Raw genomic sequence first — 23,204 nt, 5'->3', positions numbered from 1 at the left:
GTCCACAAGGAGCACCTTTGTTCACATAACTGGGGGACGTTCTGCATTAGAGGTGTTATTGTTGGACTGGGGTACACCAGGATCACTGTTTCTGAGCCCTTGTTCCTGCCACACGCGGATGTATTCACATACCTCCTCCCTAGTTTCTCCCTGGAGTGAAGGAACCACCCTCACCCTGTCCGTTTGCACTGGTCCCCCAAGTGGCCGTGCCTGAGCTGTCATCCTCAGCACCTCCCTGGCATTTCGGTGGGGCTTGTCTCATTCTGAAGCCCGAGTCCCACACGGTCATGTCCTAGGAGGCAGGGGCAGGCCGTGCAGAGATTTCGTTCCTCGGATAAGGAGGCTCAGGTGCCGAGACGTCAAATGACTCACCCAGAGTTTCATGGCCCAGAAGTGAGTCTGGAAGCCAGGTCGGTCTGCTTCTGGTCCAGGGGATATTTTTTTTCTCAGCTCCCCTCTCCAAAAGTCATAGCTAAAGACTCTGACCCTGACTCTCGCAATTAAATAAATGTAAAGCAAAGTATCCATCAAATTCTAGTTTGTACCCATCAAATTGGTAAATCTTAAGTCTGACATCACCCACTTGTGGCATGGGTGTGTAGAAAACAGGTCCTGCTGATGGGCGTGTACGTTGATGCCACCTTTTTTGGAGAGACATTTGCAGCATCTGTCTGAATTTTAAAAGCACGTGCTCTTTGACCCACAATTCTACCATCAAGAATGTTGCCTATACGCAGGAACTTTTGTTCTGGTTTGCAGTGTCAGAAATAGAAACAGTCAAATAACCATTGACAGAGGATTCATTAAATTAACCATGACATACCCATATAATAGAATTTATGCTGCCAGAGAAAAGCATAACATAGATCTGAATGTGCTCTGAACAAGCTGATTTGGAAAGATCACAAAAATATTTATTGGGTCAGAAAAAAATTCAAGGGGGAGAAGGGTGCGTCTACTGTCCAGCTTGTGGACTGGTTTTAAAAATCATATACATTTGAAGAAAAAGCATTGCTGAAATGTTTTAAAACAGCCTCAGTTTTATGATGTTCAACTATTTTAAAATCCAGTCTTTGTCTCCATGGTTGTAGACTATTCAGGGGGGAGGGGGAAACATCAGAGTTGAAGCAAGGAGGCTAGTGCTAGAAATGTATAAGGTACTTCTCCTTGGGATACACAAACGACTGCCTGTACAGTGAGTGCAAATGTCAGACTCTCTGACTTGTGGAGTGGAGCTCAAAGCTGAAAATCTCTCTCTTCCTGTAAATCCTGCAGGGTGTAAGCCGTCTTCTAAACCTGAGGCGGCGTTTAATATGTGAAGTCAATCATTTGGCTTTGTCCGCTCCAGCAAGGAAGTGAACAAAGGGCCCTTTCACACTAGTCATGTGGCGTCTGCAGTCATTTGCTCTGAGTTTTTGCCACTTTGCCACAGTGGGAATCCTTGCTAATCACGGTGTTCAGCAAATGGCCTGATTCATGTATTTATCATCTTCCCGGGGTGGGAGAGTATTTACTTGCATAAGTATTTGACAGTTGACTCATTAAATTAGGAGATTTTGAATAGCAAGCACATGTTGCTTGTGTGATAGAAAAGAATAAGAAAATCAAAGTATACAAGTTTCACCCAGGTATTAGTTGCAGAATTTTCCAGAAAATAAGCAAAATGTTATATTGGATTCTGACTTATTTATGAATGTTTGCTTAATATTTTCGTACCGTATTGGAAGAAAATAGTTGGAGCTGAATAATCCATTCTTTGGTTTGTTTCAGAAACATGTGTGTTTGCATTTCTTGGCCTGTCCATTTTTAGTTTCCCTCACAAGTTTGAAATTTCCTTTGTCATCTGGTGCATAGTAAGTATTTTCCTTGTTTTTTATTTAATTACTTATTTGTAGAGCAATAACCACATGTTCTGGATTCAACTTTTTCAGAGTCAACAGCTACATAGACACTATTCTGTTTAAAGTTTCTTTTGTTAAAAAATCACAAACATACAATAAAGTTAAAAGAGATGGAATTAAGTAAATGAATATTCCGAAAAGAATTTGTGCAAGATTTTTAAATGGCCTTGAATGTTATGGTCTTCTTTTAAAAGTACAAGTTTTTTTTGTGAGGTGGTAAAAGCAGATTTCAGACTTAAATATGTAATTGAGCATAACCATGTGAAAACATTATGCGTGGAAAAAAGAAAATACGTAAAGAAAACACAGTCAAATATTGCTGGTGCGTTTAGAACTGGAGATAATTTCTGTTTTCTGGGTAATTTATAAGGCATTTGCTTACTTCGTACTGCTTTTGCTTCAGATATGTCCATTCATAAGCATGACCCTTATACACTTGTTTAAAGTAAAGATGTCCAGGCCCCTAACTCCCCTGGAGGTTGATCCAGGGAGTCAGCCCAGGTGGTTCTTACCAGCAAGAAGGTTTGGGAAACTGTTATAACTGGACTGCTGGTGGCAGTAGGAGACAAATTAAAATATACCTCTAAAAAAGGAAAATAAAAGAAAATCATTTGCAGTAGAATCAGATCCTCTTGGAAAATGGAGGGGGGTGGGGAAATGTTTATTTAAGAGAAAGGTCCAGCTCCTTCAGATACCTGATCAAAGTGACAGTTTAGGCATTTAGCCTGGTGTTCCCAGGTGACGCGTCTGTATTCCTCCCTATGCCCCTATTCCCTCAGTCGGAGCTCAGCTCCCATAGGCCCTCCTACTGGTTCATACTCCCCTAATTTGATCTTTTTGTTGCCCTTTTAGACTTGAAGACACTTCAGAAGTACACCTTATTGCTGTTGAAATCATAATTCACTGTCAGTTAACAGTTATTGCCAGCCCCACTTAGTAAAGCACAGCTATCGAGTGAGAGGCAACCTTTTTTTTTTGGCAGTCATCGACCATGTGCAAACCAGTGAGGCCTGCTGTTTGGCATATGGGGAAACTGAGGCCCAGAGACGCTAAGGAACCCTAAGGAAAAAGATGTTTCTCCTTGCAATCTCGGTGCTTCCACCTCTCAGTCAGCAAGAGCACGGTGCTTCTGTCACTGTTCTCTGTGTTCCAGACTCAGGTTTCAGGACAAGAGGGCAGCAGCAAGTCTTTTCAGAAAGTACAATAATCTTTAGTGTGGTCTCTGGGTAAAAGGGGCCACATTTGTTCACACCTGAAACACAAGTGTAGGAATGAAGATTGGATTCCAGTGGGCTGGGAAGAAAGGGAAAATAAGAAGACACCCTGGAGTGGTGCCTCGGTTTCCCCTGAGCAGGCTGGCCTGCTGTTCTTCAGATGGACTACCTTAGACTAGCTCAGTGGTCGAGGGCATGGTCTTTGGGGACTTAACCAGGTTTGAGACTTGGTTCCAGCACTTCCTGCCTGGGTCAACTGGACCAGTTGACCAGTCTCCTTTTCCTTGTCTCCAAAATGGAGACAGGAATACCTACTTCATAAGACCTGTGTAGGGCTCTAATTTTAACAAGATAATGCATATAAAATGCTTAGCACACAGTCTGGCATATAAATGTTAGATGATTGGGAGCCGTTATTAAGTTGGCATCCAAGGCACATCGTGCAAAGCTCACTCAATTCGTGCTGGTTCAAAGGATATACTTAGAGCCTACACAACGTACGTGTGTATATAACCTTTTCAAGTTAGTTATGGTGAGAATCAAGATGAAAAAAAAATGAAAGTAAATTAATAAGTAGCTCTAAGTATCCACTTAGATAAGATTTAAACTTTACGTAAAGCTGTATTCTGTTAAGAGCAACACGCCTGTGGAGCAGGTTAGGAACCAATAGTCACAGGAAGCGACTGGCCAGGCAGATACGTATGACCTGCTCTTAGACCCGACCTTCGCATTCCGTCTGCTCCAGGAGCAGCATTTCCGTGCACGGGCCGGCCCTCCTCAGACTTCCCTCCTTTCCCTGAGTGGGGCCCCCAAGGACAGGCAGGAACGCCTTGTCTGTCCCTCCAGGACTGTGGGAACGACGGTGCGGGTCTGTCCCACCGTGGAGCACCTCTGGAGGCGTTCGAGTGCCCTTAAATTAATCTCTGGGAACTTCTGCACAGCCTCTTGGCATTCAGTTTGTTCTGCTGTCATCACTAAAGCCATTGTTGATACCTTGTTAATCCTCTCTTCCTGACTACTGAGATGTCAGGTACAAAGCTTTGTCCTTTCCCAGACATAGAAAGCAGGCAGCGAGGGCACACACCCAGCCAGGTTTCTGACTAGCGTTGTGCTCTTCACACCCTTTATAACCAAGGGGAAAGCTGCAGGTATGATGGGTGTGTTGCCAAGTCTGTGTGAGCTTCCACAAGCTCCAACTTGAAGAACCAGAGGTTCCCGTCTAACACTGGGTTTGTTGCTATTAACAGGTGCTTGTACTGTTTGGCAGAGCGGTGAACATTTTCCCTCTTTCCTACCTCCTGAATTTCTTCCGTGATCATAAAATCACACCGAAGATGATGTTCATCATGTGGTTCAGTGGTAAGTCCAGTCTTGAATGAACAGTCGAGGGAAGATACCGCTTCCAAAGGCACGACACACCGTGTGGAGAGGGCATGTGGCAAGAGCCCTTGAAAACGAGCCTGCCTCCTCAGCCAAATAACACGGGCCCCATCTAACAGGCACCTGCTGTAATCCGGGCCCTGGGCGAGGCCATAACAGGCAGTCTCCCTCACCCCGGCACTGTGAAATGGGAAGTGCGTCTGCTCTACAGACAGGGCGCCCTGCTCAGGCTCACGGGCCAAGCTCTTGCTTGGGATCCCGTGACCACAGGAGGCAGAGCTAGGAGTTGCCTCCTTCCATCCCCTCTCTTCCTGATACACAGGGCAGCCCAGGGCAAGATGCCCATGTGCAGCTCTCACCTGTGTGCTTTCTAGGCTGGTGTAATTGGTACCATGGTTCCCCAAAAATAAGACCCAGCCGGATCGTCAGCTCTAATGCGTCTTTTGGAGCAAAAATTAATATAAGACCCGATCTTATGTTAGATAAGACCCGATATTATTATATTAAATTATATATCATATTATATTATACCTGGTCTTATATAAGATTCGGTATTATATTATAGTAAAATAAGACCGGGTCTTATATTAATTTTTGCTCCAAAAGAAGCATTAGAGCTGATGGCCCGGCTAGGTCTTATTTTCGGGAAAACACGGTAGGGGCTCAAAATAAAGAAGGTTAAACTCTAAACGTCTTTGTACTACAGGCTCGATTTGGATACTTTTTTTCATTCATTCACTACGTTCTGATAATTTATTGGAATATTTCACTTGCTAGTTAATCATCTTCCTCTACTTTTTAAAGGATGGAAATGATTTCATAAATCTTTGGCTCCTAAAGAACTGGATCCTTAGGCCTCTTTAAATTTATTTTTGAGCAATCCAGTTTTTTCTGCTTTCTTATTTAAATATTATAATTAAAATATTTTGTGTGTGGGTTGGACTTTAGCAACATGCTTTAATTTATAAGCTGTTTTCTATCCAATAGCATATCTGTCAATTTCTCAGATTTATTTTTCCAAAGACCTTGTTAAAAGATATACCTGTGTGTGAGAGAGATATGTATATATGTACGTATGTATATATAGTGATACAAACTTTTTTTCTCAATCTCTTTTTCCAGTGAGGAAAAAAAATTGTAAAGTAGTTGATCCAAGGTCTTGAAAATCTCAAGAAAATCTAAGAAACACATCAGATATTTTATACAGTTATATGAGATATTTGGGGAGGGGGGCCATGATAAGAAACCTCTATGGGGAAGTGGGGTGGTAGGAAGTGTTGGGGGAGTGAATTTTCACCAGTGAGGGCTGTTGGTCCCAGGCGTTCTCTCCCAGGCCATCCCGAGCCCTCTTTCCATTGATTTGCACCCTCTTTCCTAGGTCTTCAACCTCTGTCTCTACTGGCTCCTCCCATCATTATTTAAACAGTTGAAGAGTCTCCTCTTTCCCAAAAAAACCAACAATTTCAACCAAAGTCCAGCTTCCCCATCTCTTCCCGTCATCGCCAGACTTCTTTGAGTGGGCTGTCCTCACCCATTTTCTCCACTTCCCCAACTCATGTCCACGGGGCTGGATTTGGCCTTGCCCAGGTCACCAGTGACCTCCTGCAGCCAGACCTGGTGGGCACCAGTCAGGCCTTGTCCCACCCACCTCCTCAGCTTTCAGCTCCTTCCTCTCACCGACTGGCCTTCTGACTCAAACCTTCTTCCTCAATTCCTGGACCTCCAAATCATGCCGCTGGTTTGCCTCCTTTCCCTTCAGGGGCTCCTCAGGCTCACGTCCAGCTCCCCCTCCTTTTCTGACCCATAAATATTGGCTTCCTCAGGACTCGGCCCAGACCCACTTCTGCTCGTTTTCTCACCAGCTCACTCGTCATGTGGCCTCGCTCCCTCTAGTTCCCGAACTCCCAACACTGTTCCTCTGACCCAGGCCTTTCCTCTGAGAGCCAGACTCCTGTGTCTGAATCCTCCTTGGAGGTTGTGAAGACACTGCAGTCTCATTGTCTAGGACTGAACTTCCTTCCTGCTCACCCTGCTGCTTTGCCAGCGTGTGTATTATCACAGAGGTGTGACTCTTACTAAATGTTTGCTGTGTGCGCACGTTGTTCTGTGCCACGGTGTTTCATCCCTGGACCACCGACATGGCAAGCCTTGTTTCTCATCCCTCGTAACAGGTTGAGCGGTTGAGTTGAATCACTCACCCCAACCTGGGAGGCCCAGGGGAACGCAGGGGACCCCGAGGTGAACCCAGGAGCCAGACTGCAGGGCCCACATCAGACCATTGCACGGCACAGCCTCCTAGGACACCCCACCCACTGAAGGCCTGGGCATCCTGCATGCCCTGCTCTCCCCGGTCACCCCACTTTCTGCTGGCCCCTATGACCTGTTGCTGCCATTCCCCCATCTCTCTTAATTCTATGCTGCCCTCCTCCCCACTGTGTCCCCATCTTTGGTCAGGACTGCTGAGCAGCTGGACCCCATCGTGCTGTGAGGTCCCCACCTCCATGTCTGGGTCAGATCCAATGACTGTATGCTTTGCCCCACACTTCCTTCTTCCAGCACTTACCCCTCACAAATCCTTCTTGTTTGCTGTCCCCTCTTTACTGCTCTGGAAGCTCCTGTTCCCCATTATATGGCACCAGGCAAACCAGGAAGTGATTTAGAAGGAAAGTGCTGTTTCCAGCTCAGCCCATGACCCTCAGGACAGCATGACAAAGACCAAAACAGGAAGTAAGGGAGAGGCCAGGATGCCATTCCCAGCAGCCTCTGGCCACCACCAGAGCAGCCCTGAGCCTGTCAGCGCTGCCAGGAGCGCCACAGGGCGGGGCACTGGACAAACTGCATTCTGTGCTGTGTCCTGCAGAACCCTGTGGCGCTGGGAGGACACTTCATCCTCCCAATCTCGGTTCTGCATCTGTATGTTGTGGAGAGGGACAGGACCTGCTTTACAGGGTTTCCTGGGAGACCGAATGAGACTGTGCACACAGCACTAGCGCAGGGAGGGCTCGGCCTGCACTAGCTGTCAGATCTCTAAAATGTGAGCGCTGCGCTTCACACATCCTTGCGCGTCTACACACACATACACGCACGGCGCTTCTTCACAGCCTGGACAGGTCACCCCATTTGATCTGCTCAAACACCCCGTGAAGTGGGAACGGAGGTGAGCTGCTCTGCCGCCTGCTTTTCTCACACCCCAGGGCCTCACAGGGTGAGTTCACGCTCTCCAGTGGGGTCTAAGAATGTTCGACTGGCCATTATGCCGTCCCCAGGTCCCCAGAGAACCGGTCTGTGATGCCGCTGCCCCTCCCCCCTCCCTCCAGCTCTCACTCCCTTTGCTGTCCCCCCAGGCCTGCGGGGCGCCATCCCCTACGCCCTGAGCCTGCACCTGGACCTGGAGCCCATGGAGAAGCGGCAGCTCATAGGCACCACCACCATCGTCATCGTGCTGTTCACCATCCTGCTGCTGGGTGGCTGCACCATGCCCCTCATCCGCCTCATGGACATCGAGGACGCCAAGGCGCGGCGCCGGAACAAGAAGGACGTCAACCTCAGCAAGACAGAGAAGATGGTCAGTGCCCGTGGGCCCAGGGCTGGGCAGGGGGTTGTTCCCGCTGCCTGCCTGGAAATGGGGAAATGAGACGCGATGGGAGGCTGCTCAGCACCAACGCGCACACGCACGCACGCACAGGTCGTCCAGCCTGACGGAGGTTGAACCCAAGTTCTGAAACGTGGCTCTTTGGGGTGGGTTGTCTGACAGCTTCGTGGCCTGGTGAAGCCACAGAGGCCATGGAGGGGGACCTTGAACCTGTATCGAACGCACCCCGCAACGCTGCTCCCCTGCCAGTAACCAACCACCCCGTCAGGGCCTAGGACTGGAAGATTTCAAAGTCACATCATTCCCCGATGTTTACTGAAAGCCTCTCCTATTGGGGCCTGAGTGGGGGCAGGTGCTTATAGGGCTTTGAGGGCCATGAGACAGGTGCCCCCCACCAAGGATGGTGAGGGCATGGTTGGAGACTGGAGGTACCCAGGGCTCAGCTGCAGGGGCCTGAGGCCCCCATGTCTCTGCCTCCTCTGAGCCACCCTCCTGCCAGCAGTGCCCCTGCCAGTGGCCTGCCCCTCCCTGGTCCGCAGTGGTTTCCCTGCCCTGTGCCCTCTCCCAGGCCCCATGTGCTGAGCCAGACTCTCTGACAGGAGCAGAGGCTGCCCTGGTCTCTCATCCCACCTTCCTGCATCCCTCCCCCTCACAAACACACATTTCCAGAAATGCACATTTTTCTCGTTCCTTTATTCGAGACCGTCAGTAACTTTAATCAGTCATGGAAATCTTCAACCAGGGGACAGGGAAAGGGGTCGTGCCCACTCCTCACACTGGAAAGTCCAGGTCTGGGCAGACCTTGACCTCCAGGCCCTGTGCTGCTGGAAAGAGACCTTAGATGACCTCAGGCTGGGCTGGTTCAAATTTCCTCACTCAGGCAGCCCTTTTCCTTCTCCTCCCCACCCCCAACTTTGTCTGTTTTAATGAAAGCTCTAGTATAGATTCTCAAACCTTTCAGTGGGTGTTAGAATCGGTGAAGGGCTCCAGGATCCTACAGATCTGGGGTGGGACTAGAATTTGCATTGCTAACAAGTTGCCAGGTGCTCATCTGGCAGCCACGCTTGTCGAACCAACCACACTGGGCTCTCGTAGAACCAAGATGTTTGGTCAAAAGAAGAATAGCTGTGTCATGCGGGAGACCCTGCTCGCTGTGCCATGTGTCGTGCAGGGCAGCCGGCGGGGTCTCTGCTCCCGCTTCCCACATAAGAACGCAGGATATGGTGAGGCCAAAAAGGAACACCCACGGAGCCATAAGTAGGGGAGTCATATCACTATATTCTCTCTGGCAGCATCGCCTCTCTACAACCCGCTCTTGTTAGCTCAGCCGCCATCTTCTTGCTAGCCCCCATTTTCTTGCTAGCGTAGCCACAGCAGTTATATTAGTGGCCAATTGCTCACTGGTTACAGCTGACGGCCAACTAGCCACAGCTGATGGCCATCCAATCACAGTTGATGGCCATTTACTACCTGAGCCAGCACCTTTCCATGTGAGGCCGGGAGCCTGGAAACTGCTTTCTGGGGCTCTGCCCCCACACTCCACCCCTACAGGCTCTCGCCTCACAATCTACGCAACAAGTGTCTTCGTGAGGGGCCCTGTGCGAGGAGCCTGGAGGTGAATGCAATATCCTGGACATAGCCAGGCACTCTGGGCACAGCCAGGGTTTCTCAGGGCACCACCAGTACTTCTGGGCATAGCCAGACTTGGGCTTCTTAGGGTACCACCAGTCTCCCCGGGCACAGCCAGGGCCTCTCAGGGCACTGCCACTCTCTGGGCTCAGCCAGACTTCCTGGACACAGCCAGGGCTCTTAGGGCACCGCCACTCTCTCTGGGCACAGCCAGTCTTCCCGGACACAGCCAGTGTTCTTAGGGCACTGCCACTCTCTCTGGACATAGCCAGACTTCCTGGACTCAGCCAGGGCTCTCAGGGCACTGCCACTTTCTCTGGGCCTCTCAGGGTACCATGCTGGAACAGCGGCTCACAGTCAAGGTGCTTACATATTCTCTATGGTGGCCGGTCAAGACACAAAAGCAAACATCCGCCAGTTCCACTACATGGTGGTATGTTCCCAAGCAAACAGTCAAGCGGTCCATTAAATTAGGGATGGAAGGCAATTCCCCATAGTCCATAGTCATTCGCCAGGGTTGTCCTGGGGGTGAGGAATGACCTTGACCTCATCCTCATCTCCCACGGAGGACTCAGGAAGCGTTTCCTCCTGGGACTACAAGTCCTGCATCTGGGCTGCCTCAGCAAGCACTTCCCAGCCCACAGGGCCACAACGACCTTAGCTTTCTCCGGCCTTTGCTGGTTGGGGAACCCTCCACATCTTCCCACCCCTCCACATCTTCCCACCCCTCTATGGGGGTCCAGCTCTCCGACAGCTACTCCTCCTGGTCTTCCTGTGACTGAGTGTTCATACACACAAACTACTCCACCACCCTTCAGGGAGCTTTGGCCGGCACTGTACCCTGCTTACGAAACTGAGCTTTTATATGTGTAAACTGCTCTAGTACATTCCGGAGGGTTTCGGCCGACACCACACCCTGCTCGCTGCACCATGTGTCGTGCGGGGCAGCCGGCGGGGTCTCAGCTCCCGCTCCCCACATAAGAACGCAGGATATGGTGAGGCCAAAAAGGAACACCCACAGAGCCATAAGTAAGGGAGTCATATCACTATATTCTCTCTGGCGGCATCTGCCTCTCTGCAACCCGCGCTTGCCAGCCCAGCCGCCATCTTCTTGCCAGCCCCCATTTTCTGCTAGCGTAGCCACAGCAGTTATATTAGTGGCCAATGGCTCACTGGTTACAGCTGACGGCCAACTAGCCACAGCTGATGGCCATCCAATCACAGTTGATGGCCATTTACTACCTAAGCCAGCACCTTTCTATGTGAGGCCGAGAGCCTGGAAACTGCCTTCTGGGGCTCTGTCCCCACAAGCTGCTATTTAGGGAATGTTTGCTGTGACACAAGCACTGTACTTGCACCCTCCTTGGACTGTCTCAGGTCGCCCTGATAGTCTGCAGGAAGCAGAGGCTCTTGTTATCCTCGTTTTGCAGATGTGAGCACTGAGGCACAGAGAAGCCAAACCACACGGCTGAGGTCACACAGATTCCAGAGCCTGTGCTCTTAACTGCTAAAGTTTCCATAAATGGTCCCCAAGGTGGGGCTTTTGGACCAGTCGTATCTCGGGAACTTGTTAGAAATGCAAGTCATTGAGCCCCCTCCCAGACCTGAATCAGGAACTGTGTGAGTGGGCCCAGCATTTTGTAGATTCACAAACCCTCCAAACCTGCGCCGCCCACAGGGGCTCCCAGGTGCAGGCTGCAGGGGCTGCTCTAGCAGAGCAACAAATGCTGCATTCAAATCCCGTATGGCCCTCTGTGCAGAGGCCTGGAGCTGGGCTGAGCAGGTCCAGTGAACCTGAGACGTATTTGCCGTCCAGACCTGCCCTGCCATGTGCAGTCATTCTCATCGTTCCTCTGGAGTTCCCACTGGGATTGTGTCCCTGTGTTTGTCTCTACCCTCCCTTCCCCTGTCCCTGGCACTGACCTGCATAGAAATGCAGGCAAAAACAACAACAAAAGGAGCCTCCTCGTTCAGCTTGCTGATAATGAGATGGCCTGGAACCGAAGCTCCCAATCCTTCGCCACATTAAAATCTGGAAGCTTACAAAGCAAGACCCAGCCCCAGCCCAGAACGTCCGATTTATTCACAATTCTGATACATTCCTGGGTATCCATCATGTTTTTACAAACCTTCCCTCCTCCTTATGGGTTCCCAGGAAGCCCTTTGCTGCCCACAGACACACTGCACGATTCCAAAGTGCAGCTGAGGGGGGCGGAACACTGGTGGCCAGAAGCGAAGGGCTGCTAGGTAGGCTGGGTGGTGTGGGGCCTTCCAGGAAGATGCCAGCCCAGCAGATGGACGACCCTCCTCTGCCTTCCTTCCCCGCAGGGCAACACCGTGGAGTCGGAGCACTTGTCCGAGCTCACTGAGGAGGAGTATGAGGCCCACTACATCAGGCGGCAGGATCTCAAAGGCTTCCTGTGGCTGGACGCCAAGTACCTGAACCCCTTCTTCACACGGCGGCTGACCCAGGAGGTGGGACACGGGCCCGGCCCTGGCCAGGGGTCCCTTGCCTTCCTCCCTCGGGGCCTGCAGTGGCCAAGAGTGCGGTGGGCACAGGGAGGGCCCACGTGCTGTGTGGGGAGGGGCAGCCAGGCCTCCTGCTCCTGCTGGCTCTCCGCCTCCCAGTCCCACAGGCTGGCATCTGCTGTTTTTCCTTTGCTGCCAGATTTAGTGCTGGTTTAATAATAGACTTGTTAACAGTTTGCTTTTCCTGAATGATAGACTCGGGACATTGATCAACTACTGAATCTGAGCTGAGGACGTTCAGACAGGGCAGGGCCCCAGGCAGTGGCCCAAGGCTCGGGCTCTTGTTCGCCCCTCCAGGCACTGCTGGCCCCTGGGGGACAGTACGTGGGGCACCCTCAAGGCCACCAGCTTGGGCCTGCTTTTCTGAAGTCATCCTGCCCCATGCAGGCTTTCGGGGTGGGGGTGGGTTCTGCCGGCTGCTGCCACCCCCCGCCCCTTGTTTCCAAGCCCAGTCCCTCCGTTGGCCGTCACCATGCTGTCAGTATGCGAGCTCTTACTATGAGCCAGACGCTGCACCAAATGTTTTTCATAATTGCTTCGGTTCATTCTCCCAACAATCCTGGCAGCAGATGCAGCTGTTACCGCATTTGACAGCTGGGGAGGCTGAGGCCCAGAGAGGTGAAGTGGCCTCCTGCCCCCTCTCCCCATTTCTGAGTAACACCTGTTAGCCCCACCCCCACAAAGAAGAATCCCAGCCCAGTCAGTCATTTACCGGCTTAAAGTTGCCTGTGGCCATGCCACCTGCCTCCCATCCCCCCACAAGGTACAAAGCAGCTCCCCATCGTGCCTCTCCCTGACGCTGACCCTGAGCCTGACCCACTGACAGGCCTTGGTTGTGTCTTTGTCCCAGGACCTCCACCACGGACGCATCCAGATGAAAACCCTCACCAACAAGTGGTATGAGGAGGTGCGCCAGGGCCCCTCTGGCTCTGAGGACGATGAGCAGGAGCTGCTGTGACCCAGCAGGGCCCTGCCATCGGCCCCCCCAGGGCTCCCAGGACGACACCCGCAAGGGCCCCCAGGGCGTGTGCATTTGGCTGCTCTTCAGGGAAGAAGAAAGCGGGGTGAAGCCAAGGCAGTCTTCTTAACCTGGAACTTCCTGGCCCGGGGCCAGCTGGCGTCTTCTGAAACATGTCCCTCCCCCTCCTCCTGGCCAGACCTCTGCAGACCGGAGGGACCACCTGTCCAGGTAAATGTTCCCTTACGATTCTGCAGTCCAGGCAAAGTCACCTGTCCAGCCGCTGTGCCTAACAGGAGAGCTCCTGCTGTGGAAGCTGTCGCGACTGGGTGTCCTGGGCGCTGCCTTCATAGCGACCCCAGGAGCGACACGCCGAGGCCAGGCCCTTCCCTACTGGAATGAGTGTCGACCAGCAGAGCGAGGAGCCAGCTGCCATTTTCCTCGTCATCAAGGTGCCTCCAGCCTCAGCAGCAGCCATTCTGACCTGAGTGGCAGGCCCAGAAATCTGGAAAACCTCACACTTACCCCCCTTTGTGATGTTGCTTGCACACCCTGAGAAAGAAAAACTGAGTGACTTTTCTCTTCTTTACCTCTGATTGGCACCTCGCAGGCTGTCCCACTGGGTGGCAGGCAGCTACTGCCCTTCTCTGGGAATACTGTGAATGTTTACACTGGTACTGACATGCGGACACAGGCCCTTCTTTCCAGCCCCACTGGAAGCTGCATCCCTGGGTCTTTTGGAGTAAATGAGCCTATTCTGCAGAGTCAGAGCGCCCTCTGGAGGGAAAAGCTAGAGGTACAGGGCTTATGCAGGCCAGCAACTGCTGTCTGAATTGTTTCAATTCATGCACTTGAACAAGTGGTGAGAGCCTAGCAGTCGCCTCCCTCTTCTTGATTCCCTACTCTCTGCCCTTGTTTGTCCAGATGCCCCTTTTCCTGGGCTCCGCGGGGGTCTGCCCACCATTTACGACTGATCTTTCCTCTTTCCCAGTACTCTACTGTTTTGGGTCCCATTTGTCCCCCATGTCAGGGTCCCAGCTCACCCAAACACTAAGGCAGGGGCCAGAGACTGCCCTCTCCCCAGGTCTCTCTCTCTCTCTCTCTCTCTCTCTCTCTCTCTCTCTCTCTCTCTCTCTCTCTCTCTCTCTCACACACACACACACACACACACACACACACACACCCTGCCCCTTCCCTGTGGGCCCAGCCCCTGGGCCATCTCAGGCTGAGGAGCTGCCAATCATGTCCAGATGGAAGGAGTTACTGCCTCACATCCACCCCCACCCCACCTTTAACAAGCCTTGTACCTGCTTGCCTTTGCCCATCTGTAGGCTGTTGGCAATTCCCACATGTGGCTCAGGGTCCCAGCTGGAGCTGGGGCTTGGCACTCTCTGGGTGGTTTCATTCATCGTGTGCATGTCCTCGGTTCTCAGTGGGGACCCTGGGCTGGCAGCAAGTACGAGTCCATCTCTTCTGCCTAGAGCAGCGTGGCTCTGGATGTTGGGACCTTCCGGGCCCCTGCCCTAATCCCTTCCCTTCCCCAGAAGTGTACGTGTAAGGCAGGCAGGCAGGAAGCACGTGCTTTCTTTTGTATGCATGAAAGTAAATTTGTACTTGATAGAACTAAAATATGATCATTTTTCTTTTTGTAATTTCCCACCCTAACTCCAAAATTTGAGCCAAACAGGATTCTTTCATTCCACCTGATATCCCCACTGGATGCATAATTCTGGTCTCTGTCATTTCCTATTTCCTTTTAGTGGAGAAGTAATAGATGTGGTCAAAGGCAGAGGGACCTTTGTCCACAGAAGGGGGCCAGGGGCGGGAAACTGAGACCAGATTGTTCTCTCATTCCCCAACTCACAAGTAATTTATTTTCTCTTCTAAAATTCAGGGTCTGATCTCAGAGGTGGAAGTTGCATTGCGAACTTAAGAGCTTACCAGAAAAAAAATTTTTTTGGCTATGAGTTCATAGAGTAAGCAATGAAAACAGGATCTTCTTGATTCAGACTGCCCCTTGTCACCAGGTTCCTCCTAACCACATTGAGCTGAGACCTGAAAATGACACTGTAATAGAGAAGCACGGGGAGGGTTTACTTACTAGAAGTTCCCCAAGGCTGGGCTATGGGGTGAGGGGACACCTTTCCTGGCCCCGGGCCTGGATCTCCCGAGGCTCTTCTGCCCCCTGCTGGCTGAGTGAGGGTTTAGCCTGGGAGAGCGTTCCCACAGAAATGGGGGTGACCCATGATCCTCAACCCTATTGCAAAAGGCAAACGCCCATACAGATCTACTTTGCTGGTGGTTTTTTTCAAATGTACCGTGTTTCCCGAAAAATAAGACCTAGCCGGACAATCAGCTCTAATGCATCTTTTGGAGCAAACATTAATATAAGACCCGGTCTTATTTTACTATAAGACCGGATCTCATCTAACATTATATAACATAAGACCGGGTCTTATATTAATGTTTGCTGATTGTCCAGCTAGGTCTTATTTTCGGGGAAACACGGTATTTGCCTGAGAATCAAAAATTGCTGCTATCTACCTTTACCGTACCTAATAATTCTATTATTTAGGGCAATAAATGTCTCGATTTTTGTAAATCCAGCGTAACTGTAACTTCTCACCTATTTACTGTCTGTTAGGTCTAGACCACAGGACAGGAGAGCTGTAGCAGGTAAAGAAGGTACTTTAGAGGTGAAGTCCGAACTCAGTGAGCCCCTGCAGAAGCTGGCCGGTTAGCCAGTGAATTCAGAAGATATACCTGTCTCGGGGAGCTGGGTGGCAGCAAGCCCCACACCCCAAGACTCCTGTAGCCCCTCCACAGTAGGCCCTACGATTCTGAACGTCTTAGAAGAAATCTCGTGCTTTCTGCAGCCCTGTCGTAGGATCCCTGGGAATAACCATACCCTGGGCTTGGGGTGTGAGGCCACACAGGGAAAGAAGCTGGCTTTTCCTAGGTCCCCAGGGATCAGGTTTGGGCTGGCCTGGGCCAGGGCCAGGCAGAAGGTCGTGGGGAACTCATTCAGCCCAGGGGCAGAACCGAACCCCTCCCACCCCCAGGCCAGCCACCTCTTTTCACAGTGGGAATGGCAGCCAGGCCCTGGTGGTAGTGAGGCCCAGGGGCAGCCCTCAAGTCGCCCGCGTCAGCCCAGGGAGGCGGATTGGCCTGCTGGTGCCTTGTGGGCAGTGGAATGCAGAAACATTGGTGAGTGGGGCTCGTCCTCTCCTTAGCACTCACGGCCAAGGTGCCATCAGCAAGCAGCCTGAGGTCTCAGTTCCACGTTCCCACGGTGCCCTCACATTTGGCACTGTCCTCAGCGGGGTGGCCACAGCCAGGATCCCACTTCTGCCTTGGTGGGAAGAGCGAGGGTGGGGCAGGGTGGTGGCCGGCTTCTCCTCAGCCAAGTCATGGCAGTCAGAGGTGCATGTGGCCTTAGAACTGGTCCCTCATTCAAGTACCGGAGGAATTTTAGCAGCAATGATCTGCCATTGATTAGAACTTCAAATGCAACGAGAGGTGCTCTGATCCTTCCCCCATCCCCTCCAGAATGCAGGCGTGCTTGTCCTGCTGGTTGGTGAGTAGGAAACCACATCTGAAACGCTCCTGATACAGCAGCCAGAATCATTAAGAAGCTCTTCTACCAGGAACCCACTCTCCAAAGCCCCAGGCCATGTGTCTGAAATGAAAACACCACAGTAAAGGCTTAAAGGGAATTAGTAGCCACACTCCCTTCCATTTAGGCTCCTGCCATTTCTCACCCAGATGGAGTTAGATATTCAGGGACTTCCACTGTCACTGGCCATATGACAAAAGAAGGAAGACTTTCTAACTTACCCTCGTCCACCCCTGTCCAGGCTGCTCGCATGAGCTGCCTGACGTCAGGCTGAGAAAGCTGAGTGCAGCCGCGGGGACCTCGTGGCCCTGTGATTAATCGCATGGGGATATGCGGGACCCCTGTGGGCCCGTCAGGCCGTGGAAGAGCCCAGGAATAGCTCACTTCTCACAGCCCCAGCCCTGCTCTGAGGAGCTGCGAGGTTCGTGACTGAACCAAAGGCTTTCATGTTTTCTCCAAATACAGCTGTGCAAAGCTTGATTCGTTCTCAAGGTGAATCAGAATCGTGTATTCTTTTAAGCAATTTTCTTTGTCAGAATGAAGGAATCTTTTTTTAAGTACTGCTTTTTTATTTGTTTTATGGACCATTCGGAAGGCCAGGCTTATTTTGTCCTCCCCCGAGTAAGCTGTGAGAGGCATTTGGCAGGGCTTGGTTCCTAAGAAATGATTTTCTGCTCTTGATGGGGCTTCAGATTGTGGAGGGGAAGATGGGTCAGAGATGGGGGACCCTCGGGGTTTTGGCATCAGCCTGGTCCTGGGGACAGAAGGGACTAAGAGCCCTCTGCACACACAGGCAGCTGTCAGATGATGCTCTGATGCAAATGGGGAAGAAAACAGGTCTTTGCTTACTGAAAAAGGGCCACAAGAATATAGTGGTTTATACTGTGGCAAAGTGAGCTGTACACGGCTACCTGCTGGCGGGAGGGCCAGCTGGTTCAAGCTTTTTGGAGGCCAACATGGGGACACCTATCAGAAGCCTGGAAATGGCCCACGTTTTGACACAGCAATTCTCCTCAAAGGACAAAACAAATGTGCACAAAAATTTGGCTCCAAAAATAGTCATCTTGACAATATCTGTAATGAGGAAAAATTGAAAATAATTTCTTTGCCCATCTCTAGTGGATTGGTAAGAAAAACAGAATATTTACCAGCAATTAAAGATTTAAGGATATGGAGATAAGTGTATTAGGCAGGCCTGCCTCTTGCCACCTTTAGAGAAAAAAAATTCTTATCCTCTCAAATGTTTGAGATTTCAAAATGACAAAAAGATGAATCAGAGTAGAAATCTTGTTTTTTGCATGCAGATAGCATTCCTCAAACACCCATAATCCCTGACGTGGCAGGCTGTGGGCTGCCCATCCAACCACCATTTCTACCCTGGGCCCTGGTGTCGTTGCTAAGGGTAACCACACGCATCGCATCACGGGGACAGGGGACCCACTCCCAGTCTGAGCCGCACCTGGTCATTCCACTCCCCTGGCCTGAGAATGACTGACAAATGGGCCTTTGACCCAGGTCTGGCAGGAGAACGGAGCAACGTCTTGAGGAATGTCTAGAACTGTTGCCTCACTCTCAGAAAGACACTGAAGGAAGGAAGCACCCCCTTCCATTGTCTGGCCTCTGCACCCATTATGTGAGGCTGTCCTAGTACCTGGACCTGCTGAAGCCTTCTTGAGATGAGGGAAGACCTCACCACATGCTAAGGATGGCAGAACAGAAGGGCAGAAGACCTGGAAGCTTTTTATGACACCGTCGCGCCGATGAATTAATCAGTCCTGGAACTGACCTCCCTCCAGATCTCATTACGTGACACAATATGTGTTCTTATTGTTTATGCCACTTCTGGTTGGGTTTTATGTTACTCACCACAAAAATAATCCTGATACAACTTCATGAAGTGAGACAAGCAGATTCCAAAACAACACATATAGCATTAGCCTGTAAAAATTAAAGCTGTGTTTACATATAAGAAAAAATCTGGAAGGCCAGGTGCCAAATTTTAACTTTGGTTTTGAGTGGAAGGATTATGGGTAACTTTAAAAATCTTGTTTGTGTATATTTATTTCTTTCATAAGAACATGTTATCTCTTTTCAAAATGTGATTACAAATGACACCAGAACTTGAGGAGCAACACATTAAATGGGGAGGTTTGAGGTGATGTTAAGAGCACTAGGGAAACGGCAAGTCTCATCATCCTCAGGTGAGAATCCAAACTGAAAGAATGACTTTGAAGAGCATCTGGCAATACCTAGTGGAGGTAAAGATGCCTGCCACCCTTCGACCCAGCAATTCCTCTCCTGGGCTTATGCCCTAGAGAGCAAGGCTGGCAGCCCCACCCTGCCCCCTGTTGTTGTGCTACCAGAGAGCTAAGAATGGTTTTGAACATTTTCAGATGATTGAGAAAAATTCAAAAGAAGACTTATGTTTCATGACGTGAAAATTACATGATATTCAACTGTCAATGTCCATAAATAAAGTTCTGAATTTTTAAATTAAAAAATTATGGAAATTTGTTTTCTCTCTTGTTATATAAGTACGTACTTTTTTTTTTTTTAATTCACTATCTAGCCATTTGCAGAAAAACTGGCCTGCCCTAGAGAAATTCTTACCCACTCATGCACCAGGCAGGAGACTCATACAAGATTATTTGTAATGACAAGGTGTTGAAAACAAGCTAAATAAATGATTGTAACTAGAATGGATAAACTGACCCAGTAACGCAGTGGAATACTATACAGCAGTGAGAATGGACGGATGAATTAATGAAACTGGAATGAACACATCAATGTGGCTAAATCTCAGATGTTGGGGGACGTGGGAAGAACAAGCTGCCGAAGAGTCCCGCATAGGAAGTACATAGAAAACCATGCAGAACAATGGGAAACTGGTGCTTAGGGATGCAGACAAATGGAATGAGTGTGAAGCAAGGCTGGAAAGGTCAACACCAGGACCACGGGCCCCTCTGGGGTAGGGGAGGGAAGGTGAGGAACTGCATGTGGACACACTCCACCCACCCACCCCGCTTCCCCAGTAGCCCTGATGTTTCATTTCCTAACGGAGCCACGGGCAGCCAGGAGTTCATCATATCTGCCAACTTGCAGCTGCTCCTTACGCGCTCGTAGCCTCGGCCTTCTCCCCGGCTCTGTGCTGAATAACAGACGCTCTCCAAGGACCATCCCAGGCCCATGACACCCTCATCTCAGGATTAGCTCTAGTCATGGGTGACAAAAGCAAAATTAGCAGTGGCTGCCCTGGAGTCCTTGAGAACCAGGAGTCTTAGCACGCGGGGGGGGGGGGGGGGGATAAATGAGGTTCAATGAAAATCCTGTGGTCCTGAATTTTAGTTTGAGGTATAAAGATGAATTTGTGATGTATTTTGTCTTGTTTTAAAATGTCAATCTGTTTTGCTTTGCCCATTGGAAACAGTGACCAACCTGGGGGCAGTGAGCTCCCTGAGCGCTCAGACGGTGGTGTCCAGGTGCCATTTCGCAGTGAAAGGACCCAGGTCTCTGGCTAAACATCTGATTCCGGACTTGGGCAGAACACATACAAACAAACCCGGAGCACCGTGTCATCCCAGAGAGTGAGGAAGCAAAGAGTTCAGGGTTATGTCAGAGATCTCAGGAGCCAGCTTGAAGAGGTTCCGACTGGCCAAAGACGGGACTTTGAACATCAGTAACAAGACTAATGCAATGGACTGAAACACGAAATATACGGAAATCAATGAGTTCAGAATGACACTTTTAAAAAATGAGTCATTCTTGGGGGAGTCTAAGATCGACTCATTATTCTAAATAAAAATAAAGGGAAAGAATTAAGCATTTATCCCGCCTTTCTTATACCACTGGTAGTCAAACAGTAGATGAGGGAAGTTTCTTTTTCTTTAACTTAAAAAATAATAATCATGGATTTATAGGAAGTTGCAAAAAATAGTACAGAAAGGTCCCATATACCTCGCACCCAGTTTCCCCAGGGGTAACACCTTGCACAATTACAGAACAGTATCACAACTAGGAAACTGACATGGGCACAATCCACCAACCTTGTTCTGACTGCACCAGTTTTACACACACTGTGTGTGTGTGTAAAACGCACGCATGCTTGTGTGCAGTTCTATGCAATTTTATCATACACCATCCCAGGAAAGTTTCTTTTTTTTCTAATTTTATTGGGGAGCAGTATGTTTCTCCAGAGCCCATCAGCTCCAAGTTGTTGTCCTTCAATCTAGTTGTGGAGGGCGCAGCTCAGCTCCAAGTCCAGTTGCCATTTTCCATCTTTAGTTGCAGGGGGCGCAGCCCACCACCCCATGGTGGGCTGAACCATCAACCTTGTTGTTAAGAACTCCTGCTCTAACCAACTGAGCCATCCGACTGCCCCACCGGCAGCTCAGCGGCAGCTCGTTGTCTTCAATGTAGTTGTGGAGGGCGCAGCTCACTGGCCCATGTGGGAATCGAATCGGCAACTCTGTTGTTCAAAGATGGCGCTCTAACCAACTGAGCCATCTGGCCGCCCCCAGGGAAGTTTCTTTTTATGGAAGTATTCCAGTTGCCAGAGAAGGAACACTAGAATTGGAATATCTCCATTTTGCAACTTCCAATGAAATAATGGAGCTAAGGACTCATAACAGCCTTAATGGCTGTTAATATCTCAAAGGGAGAGGATGCGATGAAGGAATACATCTGTGAAGTATTCTTACCCAAAAGACCAACCCCACATCCGAGCACACCTCAGAAGGCAACCACAAGTGACACACGTTAATAGACTGAAAGGCAGAAACCACGTGATCATCTCAATCAATTTAGAAAAAGCATTTAACAAAATTCAACACAGTTTCTTGATAAAAACACTCAACAAACTAGGAATAGAAAGAAATTAATACAATAAAGGCCACATGTGAAAATTTATGTGCCACAGCTCACATCATACTCAATGATGAAAGACAGAAAGCTTTTCCTAAGATCAGGAACAAGGCAAGGATGCCCACTCACCACTTCTATTCAACATGGGATTGGAAATCCTCGCCAGAGCAGTTAGGCAAGAAAAAGAAATAAAAGGCATCCAAATTGGAAAGAAAGAAAATTGTATCTGTTCCCAGATGGTATGATCTTATATGTAGAAAAGCCTAAAGATTACACACACACACACACACACACACACACACACACCCGTTAGAACTAAAAAATAAATTCAGCCAAGTTGCAGGATACTAAATCAATACACAAATATCATTTGCTTACTATACATGAACAATGAACAATCTGAAAAAATTATAAAAAATTCCATTTACAGGGTGGTGAACACTCAATGGGATTTATAGATGATGTAATACAGAACTGTACACCTGAAATCTATGTAATTTTACTAACAATTGTCACCCCAATAAAATTAAAAAATAAATTTAAAAAAAAATTCCATTTACAATAGCATCAAAAAGAATAAAATCCTAAGGAATAAACTTAACCAAGGAGGTGAGGCTTGTACACTGAAAACTACAAAACATTGCTAAAAGAAATTAAAGAAAAAAAACCAGAAAGACATCCCGTGTTCATGGGTTGGAAGACTTACTATTATTAAAATGCCCACACTACCCAAAGCAATCTATTGATTCAGTGCAATCCCTATCAAAATCCCATTGGCATTTATGCTGAATAGGAAAAAAAAATCCTAAAACTTACATAGGATCTCAAGGGACCCTGAACAGCCAAGACAATTTTGAAAAAGAAGAAAATGTTGGGGGCCTCACACTTTCTGATTTCAAAACACATTACATACAAAGCTACAGTAATCAAAATAGTGTGATATTGGCATAAAGACAGACATACAGACCAATGGAACACAACAGAGAGTCCAGAAATAAACCTTCGCATATATAGTCAAATGATCTTCAACGAGGGTGCCAAGGACAGACAGTGGGAAAAGGACAATCTCAACAAATGGTGTTGCGACAACTAGACATCCAAATGCAGAAGAATAAAGTCAGATTCTTACTTTACAGCAAATACAGTACTTAAAAGGGATTAAAGGCCTAAAACTATAAAACTCTAGAGGAAAACATAGGGAAAAGTTTCATGACATTGGACTTTGCAATAATTTCTTGGATATGACACCAGATGCACAAGTAACAAAAGCAAAAATAGACAAGTGGGACCACAACAAATTTAAAATCATTTGCACATCAGAGGGCAGCACCCCTGCCACTCAGGTAGCCCCACTGTGAGGGTCCTCCAGCCAGTTTCCCATGTCTCCAGCTGCCGCAGCCTCAGCCAGGAGGTCCCCACAGCCAGTGCAGGGGCTTCTCAGAAAGCAGGCCCTCCCATGAGGACTTTGGGTTTCTCATTCTTGGCACAGGTCCAAACTCACCTGGCCCCACCCATGCACGCCTTA

The 23,204-nt window shown here is 49.3% G+C and overlaps 1 protein-coding gene across 1 annotated transcript in view; it reads left to right on the top strand.

Annotated features, from left to right (window-relative positions):
- The window catches only part of SLC9A8 (solute carrier family 9 member A8), a 59,515-nt gene extending 46,170 nt beyond the window's left edge, over positions 1–13,345 (top strand). Inside the window, exons 12-16 of the mRNA XM_019726103.3 lie at positions 1,771–1,853; positions 4,363–4,474; positions 7,840–8,060; positions 12,045–12,191; positions 13,096–13,345. Of these exons, the coding sequence (XP_019581662.1) occupies positions 1,771–1,853; positions 4,363–4,474; positions 7,840–8,060; positions 12,045–12,191; positions 13,096–13,203 (671 nt within the window). The 3' untranslated portion in view covers positions 13,204–13,345. The remainder of the gene's footprint in view (positions 1–1,770; positions 1,854–4,362; positions 4,475–7,839; positions 8,061–12,044; positions 12,192–13,095) is intronic.
- The last annotated feature ends 9,859 nt before the right edge of the window (positions 13,346–23,204 follow it).

The sequence above is a fragment of the Rhinolophus sinicus genome, chromosome 13 (assembly GCF_057876585.1).
Source record: "Rhinolophus sinicus isolate RSI-liver-muscle chromosome 13, RSI-T2T, whole genome shotgun sequence".
NCBI classification, from domain to species: Eukaryota; Metazoa; Chordata; class Mammalia; order Chiroptera; family Rhinolophidae; genus Rhinolophus; species Rhinolophus sinicus.
The sequence above is the reverse complement of the archived record's forward strand: the minus strand, read 5'-3'. Positions and strand labels throughout refer to the sequence as shown.